This window comes from Mustela nigripes, chromosome 10, assembly GCF_022355385.1.
Source record: "Mustela nigripes isolate SB6536 chromosome 10, MUSNIG.SB6536, whole genome shotgun sequence".
Lineage (NCBI taxonomy): Eukaryota > Metazoa > Chordata > Mammalia > Carnivora > Mustelidae > Mustela > Mustela nigripes.
This window is the reverse complement of record NC_081566.1, coordinates 66,361,805-66,372,595: the sequence shown is the minus strand read 5'-3', so window position 1 is coordinate 66,372,595 and position 10,791 is coordinate 66,361,805. Positions and strand designations below refer to the sequence as shown.

At 61.9% G+C, this 10,791-nt stretch overlaps 1 protein-coding gene across 2 annotated transcripts; it reads right to left on the bottom strand.

The window, feature by feature from the left end:
- Positions 1-2,371: 2,371 nt before the first annotated feature.
- Positions 2,372-9,572, bottom strand: PMVK (phosphomevalonate kinase). 2 transcript variants are annotated; one of them, XM_059413839.1, is made up of 5 exons: positions 9,381-9,572; positions 8,097-8,160; positions 5,600-5,752; positions 3,478-3,607; positions 2,372-2,736 (listed from the first exon to the last, which is right to left on the bottom strand). In XM_059413839.1, the coding sequence occupies exons 1-5, from the start codon at positions 9,473-9,475 to the stop codon at positions 2,534-2,536; spliced, it is 645 nt and encodes a 214-aa protein (XP_059269822.1). In that variant the 5' UTR covers positions 9,476-9,572; the 3' UTR covers positions 2,372-2,533. The 2 variants fall into 2 exon arrangements, with proteins under 2 accessions (XP_059269822.1, XP_059269823.1); XM_059413840.1 differs by lacking the exon at positions 9,381-9,572 and having other exon boundaries at positions 5,600-5,633; positions 8,097-8,149.
- Between the last annotated feature and the right edge of the window lie 1,219 nt (positions 9,573-10,791).

Genomic DNA, 10,791 nt, shown 5'->3' with positions numbered 1-10,791 from the left:
AATATCCTTTTTTAAGTATAGAGGAACTTCAAATCCAGAAGGGACTGTTAGACACCAGGGCCTCCTGTTTTAGGACGCATCAGTGCCAACCCGTCAAAGGGTGGGGGGCAGACCCCCTGGCCCTCCAAACCTCCCCGGAGCCAGGGGCGAGGTGAGCAGCGGTCCCGGGGTGGGGACGGGGACAGGCACCAGGACAGGGACATGTCAAGCCCACCAGCCCCACCCCCATAAGGATCCCCCGGCGACCACCCAGCCATCCCACTGCTAGACACGTGTCCGCAGGGAAGGGAAGCCCCACGCCGAGGACACAGCTGCACCCCACATTCACGGAGGCCAAGACGTGGAAACGGCGAACTCTCCACGGCCGGAAGAGCAGGTAAAGAAAACGTGCCTCCCGCGCGCACGACAGTGATGTGCGGTGACGGGGGCCACTAACGAGTGCCAACGAGCTCACGACACACACGCGCATCTCATCGCCGACACGGTGTCCCGTGAGCCCCACGTCACCACGCCAGGAGGAAGCATGAGGAGCGAACCCTCTCCAGGCTCACACCCCCCCGAGCTCCGAGTCTCGGGTGCGCGCAGGGACGGCCGCCCTCCGGGGGGCGGGGGGGACACAGCATCCCTGACCCTGAAGGACACGCGCCAAGGAAGGCAGACACAGGCTTCCGGGACACAAGCTGACCCCGTGCAGGTTCTGCAGTCCGGGGCCCTCAGGCTGCTCCCAGCTCCGTGGGGGTGAGAACACCCCAGTCTGTGAGGCAGACGGTGACCCTGACGACACAGGCCGTTTCACGACCACCAGGGCTGCGGCTGCCGCGCACGCCTCCGAGCTCCGAGTCCAGGCAGCACCTTCTGAGCCGTCCTCATTCTTCACAGATTCTTAAAGTGCTTGAGGGGCGCCTGGGGGTCTCCACGGGTCACACGTCTGCCTTCAGCTCAGGTCATCATCCCGGGATCCTGGGGTTGAGCCCCGGGTCCGAGCTGCTGGCTCAGCAGGGGGTCTGCGTAGCCCCCCCCCCACCCCGTCCCTCTGCCCCTCCCCCATCTCTCTTTAAAGTAAAAGAAATAAAGTATCTTTTAAAAATAACAAAATAGGGACACCTGGGTGGCTCAGTTGGTTAAGCAGCTGCCTTCGGCTCAGGTCATGATCCCAGCGTCCTGGGATCGAGTCCCACATCGGGATCCTTGCTCCGCAGGGAGCCTGCTTCTCCCTCTGACTCTGCCTGCCACTCTGACTGCCTGTGCTCGCTCTTGCTCGCTCGCTCTCTGACAAATAAATAAATAAAATCTTAAAAAAATAATAAAAATTAAAAATAAAAATAAAAATAACAAAATAGGGACGCCTGGGGGGCGCAGCTGGTGAAGTGACTGCCTTCGGCTGGGGCTGCGATCCTGGGTCCCAGGTTCAAGCCCCGCATCGGGCTCCCGGGTCAGCAGGGAGCCTGCTTCTCCCTCCCTCCGGCTTCTGGTCTCTCTCGCTCTCTCTCAAATACATGAAATCTTTAAAAATAAGTAACATGGGGGACCTAGGTGGCTCAGTGGGTTAAAGCCTCTGCCTTCAGCTCAGGTCATGATCCCAGGGTCCTGGGATGGAGCCCCGCATCGGCCTCCATGCTCAGTGGGGAGACTGCTTCCCCCTCTCCCTCTGCCTGCCACTCCCCCTGCTTGTGATCTCTCCCCACACGCCAAATAAATAAATTCAAAAAAAAAAAAAAAAAAACAACACACAAAAAAAACTTGGGCGCCTGGGTAGTTCAGTGGGTTAAGCCTCTGCCTTCAGCGCAGGTCATGGTCCCAGGGTCCTGGGATTGAAACCCCGCATCGGGTTCTCTGCTCAGCAGGGAGCCTGCTTCCCCCTCTCTCTCTGCCTGCCTCTCTGCCTACTTGTGATCTCTGTCTGTCAAATAAATAAATAAAATCTTTAAATAAATAAATAACATAAATAACAATATAAATAACATAAAATATAAAATAAAATAAAGTAAAATAAAACAGGTCATGTCCAAAGCCCACCATGGGCAGGCAGAGGCTCGCTCCAGTGACGTGACCAGCCCAGGGCCACACCACGGTTCCAGGGAGTCCGTGGATCTCCAACACTGCTGTGGCTCTATAGCACCCCAGGCCCTCTGGGCACTTGCTGGTGGCGTAGCACCTGGAGCCTCTCATGGGGCCGTCCCTGAAGACAAGACCGCCAGAACCCAAACCTGCCTCCCTCACACGCAGGCCTACCTCCCACGTGGCTCAGGCCGCGCTCTGCAGGACACGGCCACCCAGATGGGAGCCAGAGCGGGGCCCACCGCGCCCCCAGCCATCCGGTCCCCACACGGCTGTGCTGGCATCCGGGGAGTGAGAGCCGTGGGCGGCTGAGTGCGCTCCAGGACGGTTTATTAGGCTTGGGAGCCCTGGGCTGAGGGCGTCCAGACAGGGCGGCCGGGTGGGCGCCGGGGGCCTCTCTTTGCCCTTCGGTCTCCTCCTAAAGAGGTGGGGCGGTCCTGTGCCCGCGGCGAGGTCCCTGCCGTGTCCTGGCTTGTCAGGCATCCGCCGGGCCCTCAGCCGGCGTCGGAGACCACACGTCCGCCGCTCCCGGGACCTGGCACGGACGCCGGGACTGGACAAACGCCACCAGGTTCTCCAGCTGCTCCTCCAGGCGCCGCTCGTCCCCATGGTTCTCAAGGACCCAGTCGAAGGCCCCAAAGTCGTCGAGGCCACACTCTGACTCGGCATCATCAACCCCTGCGCAGGGGCATGGTGAGGTCAGGCCCCATCCACGCAGGCGGCCCCTGGGCATGCGGGCCTGCTGGCCCCAGATGGAGCTGCCCCTCCTGGCCTCCCTCGTGCCACCGGAGAGCCTCCTGCACCCACCCCCAGCTGGCCAAGCGCCCCCAGAGTGTCCACTGACTTTGCCCTTTGTGGCCACTGTCCACGGAGTGTAGATGGGTCTTCTGGAACCACAGAACCCAGCGGCACGGGTGGCTTCCAGCTTACGGGAAGCCTCTGATCCCACCCTCTGGGGAGGGTCTGCTGGGCAGGTTCACGAACCGCAGAGTGAGATGGTGCGTGCGAAACGCCAGCACAGGCCTGCCTGCAGCAGACACCCGGGGGGCAGCAGCCTCCCAGAGCAGCGCCCGCTGGGTCCTGGGACCTCGGGCACAAAGAAGCCACAGGGCAGGACCCAGGATCGCCTGCTCCACACAGACATGCTGCTCATCAAACACCCGGAGGCAGAGGTAAAGGACCCAGCAGCGGGTCCCACTGGCCTAGAGGGGCCAGCCCAGGTAAGGGCACCAGGCCACGGTCATGGACAAACCGTCAGCCCCAAGGACACCCTCCCCAACCCCACTCCAGTCTCTTACGGGGCAGTCTTGAGCTCCAGGCCCCAGATCCCCTTACCCTGCTTGGCTCTGTCCCCCACAGCCTGCCAGGAAGAGCACAGACGGAGCCTGGGGGCTGGGACGAAGGCCGTGCGCGGCTCACCTGGGGTGAACTCCCAGCCGCGCTGCTGTCGGCTCTGCTCCGAGGCCACCACGCGCACTGTCTGTGTCATAGCCCCATAGGCCTCCCGGAACCACTGGATGTCTGACAGCCTCCGCGTGTCACTCACCAGCTGCAGGAAAGAGCACAGGCGGGTGACCAGCGGACAGAGGGCAGAGGGACAGGGCCCCTGGCGGTGGTGGGAAGACACAGCCCCCCACCCTCCGACACAAGCCAGCATAGAGAGCTAGGAGGGGCTGGCAAAGCCAGACAGGTGTCCCCCGTGACCCCATGGTCACCACTGTCCCCCACTTGCAGGTCACCCTCCCAGTCGCCATGGACCCGCCTCATCCTGGGGCCGCTGCTGAGCTGAAGCAGAGGCTCAGGCTTGGAGGTCAGATCAGCAGGTCCAACACTGTGTGTTGCAGATGAACAGACTGAGGCCAGAAACAGAGATGCTCCCAACACTTTCTAACACCGAAGACAGATCACTGCCTAAACCCCTCAGAGGCCTCTCAATGCTCTAAGAAAATCTGAAGTCTACAGCCAGCTTATAGGGCCCTACACGACCTGGAACCCACAGTGTTCCTGCACCCCCCTCCCACCGGACCCCTCTGGTCTGTCCCCAGACATACCACCCACGTGCTCTTGGGGACGCACGTGGCCCCTGCTGCCCGGCCAAGCACGGGCCAGGCTCCCTTGCCGGCAGAAATCTCTGTCCCAGTGTTCCTCCTGCAGGACGCTTCCTACCACCCTGCCTCCCACCACCCCCGCCACGCTGGGGACGTCCGGCCAAGCAGCAGGGCCCTGAAACCATCACCATCTGTTAGGCTGCTCGTCAGCTGCCCTCCCCGGAGTCCACTCCACGACGGAAGGCCTTGGGGACGCTCCCAGCAGCCGCACATGCTCCACGAACCAGCCAAGCGGCAAACGGAGGGACCAGCGGCTGGTGCTGATGCTGACACACTCGCTCCCCAGGAGCCACGTGCACGTCACAGCGACACTGGTGTGCAGGCACTCGGCCGGTGCGGGGAAGGCACGGACCTGGTGCTCACCGCCTCAGAGCCCAGACGTCAATCTGGCAGCTTCCAGCCCAGCCGTGCCATGGTGCCCCTCAGCGACACCGAGCTCCCAATCCTGTCCCCACACCTCCCCCGGCTCAGAAAACCCTTGTCTGTCCGGCTGCCCCGGCCCCTCTACCTGTCCAGAAAGACCCGCCCCCTGGCCTCCACTTCCTCCCCTGACCCCTATGCCTCTCCCCCGTTCAGGTGTCTCCCGGGAGCCCAGACCCCGCTCTTCCAAAGCACCGGCTTGACTCAGCCTCACCGCCTGCCGCTTGCCCCCCACTCACGAATTCCTACGTGGCTCAGGCCCTGCTCAAGTGCCGTGGGGTCCGGGGAAGCCTCCTCACAGCCCTGGCCTGCTTTGTCTTGCTGCTGCGTATCGACCCCCACCTGACGTGTTCTGTCTTCCTAACTCCCTCCAGCCTGAGTGATAACGGAAGTTCCCCGAGAGCAGGGACTTTGGTGTATGTTCGCCGTGACGAACCCTCCACATTGCCAGGAGCCAGGCCGGTACATAGCATACGGGCTGCCAGAACGAGGAGGTCGGAAAGGGGTTTGGTGCTATGGAAGCACTGGATGGCAAGCATCAGTCCAGACCCGGGTATCAGGGAAGGCTTCCTGGTGGAGGCGGCGTGCAAGCCAGGGTGGGGTGAACCCAGTGAGGAGGGAAAGAAGGGGCGTCTCCAGCAGGCAGAACACCCACGAAGGCCCTGACCCCAGGAGGAGGCTGACTCGCAGGACGGAGAGAAGCTGACGCAGCTGCAGCATAAGGAGCAGGGTGGCTAATGGGCAGCAGGACCGGACAGCTCAGAGCCTGGAAGTCTGTTCCAGACGTCAGTGTGGTTCAACAGAACAATGGACAAAGGTTCTCAGCAAAGCAGTGACTGGTCTTGGATCGTCCCCAAACTGCCGTTCTGGCTGCTGGGTGGGGAAGGGACCGTAGGGGACGAGGACGGAAGCCAGGGCCAGGGCCAGAGCTCACACCATCGGTGAGATTCAGGGGAAGGCAGTGAAGACGCGGACAGAGAGGGCGAGTGGCCAAAGGCCGCTGAGCCACTCACCCAGATGGGCTGAGAGACGCCCTCCACGACCTTCCTGCAGAAGAAGCCTGGGTCTGCCTGGCGCTTCTCCTCCCCCCAGCGGATCATGTCCCTCCGGTAGGCCTCCTTGTAGGCACTGGCGTCCAGGAGTCTCTGGAAGTCCAGGCCATGCTCCTGCCCAGAGAGCACAATGTCCACACCACCGGCCTCCGCCTCCCCGGTCTCTCCTGAAAGAGGGAAGGGCCATCCCCGCCCTCCCCCTCCCACCCCGCAGGGGCAGTGCAAGGACCAGGAGGTTGCCACCAAGACCCAGGTCTGCAGGGACAGGGAGCTGGAAACAGAAATCCCCAAGAGCAGCAGATGGACGACAAGCCTGGGCGATCTGGAAGTCGTTCCGGTTTAGCTTTAAAACGTGTGATGTGGCTTTTCTCTCTTGCAACAGCTTTACCTCCCCAAGTATTTCTGGCTTAAACTAGCCCTGAAATGAGTCTGCATCCCCCTGGGCACCGGCTTGACCTCCAGCAAAGCAAGAAACCTGAACACAGCGCATGCCCAGCACACAGACCCCCACCCCCCGCCCCAGGCTCCTCCATCTGGCTCCAAGGACTCCTGGGGGCAAGAGGGGCGGCTTGGAGCATCCGCTCAGGCCACCCTTGCTTGCTTTCCCTTTCCTGGGGACACAGAGGACAGGAGGGGTCCTCCCAGGGGCGCCAGGGCGGAAAGGAGTCTGAAACTCGCCACTCGGGGCAGCTTCTGGCTCCTCTAACTCGCTGCAGCTGGACCTTCCCAGACTCAGTTTCTTTGTCTGCAGACTGAAGGGCCTCGACCTTCCTGTGCCACCCTAAGCAGGGAAACTAGGTCCCCACTAGGTACTCCAGAGCACGGGAGGAGGGCCCACCAGGAGCATTGTGTTCTGCTTTTCAATTACAGTCCCCGCTGTGACTTAACAAAACAACACATTAACACTCGTTCCAGAGGGTTGTTGAAAGTAGGCTCCACACCCACCATGGGGCTTGAACTCCCAACCATGAGATTAGGAGTCACAGGCTCCACCCACTACGCCAGACAGATGCCTCGGATTTTGTTTTTTTAATGGGAGTGGGAGATGTAGGGGTGGCTGACCAGTTAGTTACCTATTGAGGTTTTAAAAATGCAAACTCCTGGGGCGCCTGGGGGGCCCAGTGGGTGAAGTGCCTGCCTTCGGCTCAGGTCATGATCTCAGGGTCCTGGGATCGAGCCCCACATCGGGGGTCCGTGCTCAGCGGGGAGCCTGCTTTCCCCCTCTGTCTGCCTGTCTCTATACCTACTTGTGATGTCTCTCTGTCAAATAAATGAATAAAATCTTATTAAAAAATAATAATAATTAATAACTAAATAAAAATACCCCCTGCCCCCGTTCTCCTCAGGAAGCCCTCCAAGGCTGCCATCCTACAAATGGGTCTGTTCAGCTGGAGGGCAAAGATCAAATGGAAGAGAATACGGACAGGGCGGCTGATGCACGGAAGGAGGCAGACGAATTCATTTTGAGTCGCCCCAGAAGGCCAGACTCAGGCCAACTGAACAAGGGGCTGGGCGCACAGGTCCCTGGACAGGCACACCCAGAAGCCAGGGGCAGAAATGTAAGCAGCGAGCGCCTCTCCCAGTCTGGGAAGGTGGTCTCGCCCTCGGGGCTTCCTGCCTGAACACCAAGGCTCTAAGAGGTCCCGTGTGTTTTTTTACAATGCTTTTTTTTTTTTTTAATCCATATGGTTCAAAATTCAAAAGATACATATTTGTTTACAGTGAAAGATCTCTCTCCCACCACTGCTCCCCTCCCTGGAGGCCGACGACATAGCCTCCTACGTACCCCACCCTGGCTTCTCACACCCCAAGCCCCCCAGAAATACTTGTTATGTGGCTGAAAATATAAGCAAATATATTTACAACTTTTCTCCTTTTATTTTTTTTTGATTTAAAAAAAATTTTTTTTTAAGATTTTATTTATTTATTTGACACAGAGAGATCACAAGTAAGCAGAGAGGCAGGCAGAGAGAGAGGAGGAAGCAGGCTTCCTGCCGAGCAGAGCCCGATGCGGGGCTCAATCCCAGGACCCTGGGATCATGACCCAAGCCGAAAGCAGAGGCTTAACCCACTGAGCCACCCAGGCGCCCCTTTTCTCCATTTCTATACAAATGTAGCGTTCTCTGTGCACAGTCCTATATCTTGCTTTTCACTTAATGAGATATCTTGACACCCCAGATGATTCAACGTCTCGAGGAAGAATCCCAGGCCCTCACAATAACCCAGCCTCAGATCAGGCAGCTCGCTTCTCCAGCCTCTCCTGAACAGGCTTTCCTGAACCTACTCTTGGGGGGTGGCCAGAAGCTTAAGGAGCAAATGTCCCCAGCAGTCACGCCACAGAAAAGCAAGAGCTGTGCACCCCCTGCCGCCAGCGCTCGTGGGCACTGTGCTCAGGATGACAGCCGGCACATGAGCAGGCTCCTCCCGACCCACCCGCCGCCACAGAGCTCTGGCCTACCTGAGCGTACTGTTCCTTGAGTGGACCCGAGAGTCGGAGGACGGCACAGACATCCTCGCCAAGTCTGCAGGACGGGCAGAACCAAACCCAGTTAACCTAGTTTCCAGGACCCTAACAAGTCCAGGGCATTGAGGTCCCCTTTCCTTTTTCCTTCTTTCTTTCTGATTTTTCAGGAGGCCCTACCAGGCTTGAACTCATGACCCTGAGAGCAAGAGTCTGAGTCACAGGCACTACTGACTGAGCCAGCCAGGCAGCCCTCTGAAGTCGCATTTCTGCTGTGCATCTCTGTGACTGTCACACCTCCTCCTGACGGTAACTCTTCACCTATACGGTGGGGACAGCACTTTCTGTTGTGTCCTGTGGGATTACTGGGAAACAGGGGCAGGTCAACAGTCCTAACACTAACAAGTAGGACAAACAGGACCAGAATTCCACTGGCCATATTCCCTGGATGAGGTTACTGCAGGGCCCCAGGCCTAGTTCTCGCACAGCCAGGGTCTCTCGGTCTCCACCAACGAGGTCACCACAGCATGAATCACTCATACACTCCCCTGTTGAGTTACTCCACCGGCCATTTGTGGGGCTCGGGATCTGGACCCCGGGAACACACCGCTCCTGCCCTGTCCTCGAGCAGCTCACAGACTCTTCCACACTGACCAGGGAGACCAGCGCTCTGATCTCCACCATTCAGGTGAGGAGCCGGAGGGTGGGAACAGATGGCCCCAAAGCAACAGGGCGGGGAGTAACAGCCACCATCCCGCTCCCGCCTCTCCCCGGCGCCAAGGACTGTTCTAAGCTCTTCGCAGGCATGACTCCTGGAAGCCTTAGGCGCAGCCTAGACCGATCTCCATTCGCAGATGAGGAGACTGGGACGCCAGTGGCTAGGACTCTGCAAGATCCAGAACGGGGAGGCGGAAAGTCAGGCTGCAAACCCCGGGGGTGCACCTGCACAGGCCCTGCTTCTGACGCCTACCTGACTCGCGTGTGCGGGGGTGGGGGTGGGGGGGACAAGGAGAAATGCAGCTAAGGGAAAGGGGTTTGGGTCCCTGGTGTGAGCCCAGGGCGACCTCTGCCCGGGGCCCCCACGACCTCGTCCAGCAACTCCCCCGCCCCCGGCCCGGCCCGGCATTACTGCTCCGATCACAGCACCGGGAGCTAGAGCAGAGGGGACGCACTCCCGACAGCCGCCGCTGAAGCTGTCACCTGCTCCCGGACGCCCGCGAACGCCTCCCCGAGCCCAGCCCTCGCGCCACCGGGCGCCCCTCCGCCCCGCCCCGCGGACACCTGCTCCGCAGCGCCTCGGCCACGAAATCCTTCCCGGACTTCCTCTTCCCGCTGACCAGCAGCACCAGGCACGGGACTCCTCGCTGCGGAGCCATGCGGCCGCCTTCCCGCCGCCGTCCAGGATCCCGCCCGCGCCGGGACCCCGGGACAGCGCCCGCGCAGCCGCAGAGAGGGCCGCCGTGGACACGCCCCCGCCGCCGCACGCCGACGGAGGGCGTGGCTCCGCCCGAAGGACGGTCCCGCGCGGAGCTCCCTCGGAACGGCTCGGCCCCGCCCGGAGCCTGACGTCATCCGGACACAACCATTCTCTTGTAGGGGGTGAAGCCCTGAAATGCCGCGAGCTGAGCCTCACGATTGCGCCACGCAGCCCTGGAAACCCGGAGAGACAGAACAGCCGAGACCAGGCCGAGCCGGTCTGCAGGCTTCCCTCCTCGGGTGCGCGCCGAGGCGCACGGACTAAAAGCGACCTCGTCGGTGCCCCGCGGTGAACGTGGGTCCTCCCGGAGGGGCGGGAGGGGGCGGTTCCGGGGCGTGTCTGTGACGTCAGGCGGGGGGGGCGCTCGCGGGTTTGCGGACGGGGCAGCAGCCGCTGCGGTTCCCCGCGCGGGCGGGTGGCGGGCGCTGGCCGGGTGGGACGGACCTGGCGCGCCGGCGTCGGTGGGGTGCGCTGAAGGGGGTGGGAGTCAACCCGGCCCAGACGACCTCGTGCTAACCGGAGTCGGGCCGGGACCCTGGAGGTGCGGGGGTCCGCCCGCTCCCGGGAAGCCCGCGGCGGGAGCGGCCGGCCCCGACTGTGGAGCGCCGTCGCCCTGAGCTGGGACCCGCCGGCCTGCTGGTCTGCGCTTGTCCGCTGCTGCGAGCCGCGAAGGCCAAGGCCGTCGGGGAGAGAAGGGGGCGTGGGCGGGGAGCCCCGGGCGCGCCGAGTCCTGGGCGCAGAAGCCCGGCGGGGCCTGGGCGCGGCCGGACGCGGAGAGAACGGGCTCCTGGAAGGTGCCGTGTTTGGTCCGGTTCGAAGCAAGCGTGCGGTCCCCGCGCTCGTCCGTGGCTCGGCGCTGCACACCGTGGGGCTCCCTTCCAGCTCGGACCCGCTCGGGCCGTGGGCGAGATCGCGGGCTGCGGGGCTGCAGCAGAGTCGCGGCGCAGTGGGGCAGGCGCTCCTTGTCCCGTCGTTCCGGATGCAGCGCGTCCTCTGCAGGCACGTCGGGGCCCACGGAAGGCGCAGAGCCTCCTCCCCCGCTGGAAGGACTGGGGACTCCCCGCGGGTCCTTCCTCCACCGGATTCTCTCCCATCCCCGCTGCGCGGAGCGCCCAGGAGTTCCCCTCGGATGATCCCATGAGAAACACCCTTCCCGCCGGCAAGAGTCGCCTCCGTCCCCCCCCCCCCCCCCCCCCCCCCCCCCCCCCCCCCCCC

Excerpts from the sequence above, each read along its gene's own strand:
- PMVK (XM_059413839.1), bottom strand. The coding sequence starts at position 9,475 with ATGGCTCCGCAGCGAGGAGTCCCGTGCCTGGTGCTGCTGGTCAGCGGG. Across the intron at positions 3,608-5,599 it reads GCGTCTCTCAGCCCATCTGG|CTGGTGAGTGACACGCGGAG; the intron begins GTGAGTGGCTCA and ends TCTTTCCTGCAG. Across the intron at positions 2,737-3,477 it reads CGGCTGGGAGTTCACCCCAG|GGGTTGATGATGCCGAGTCA; the intron begins GTGAGCCGCGCA and ends GCCCCTGCGCAG.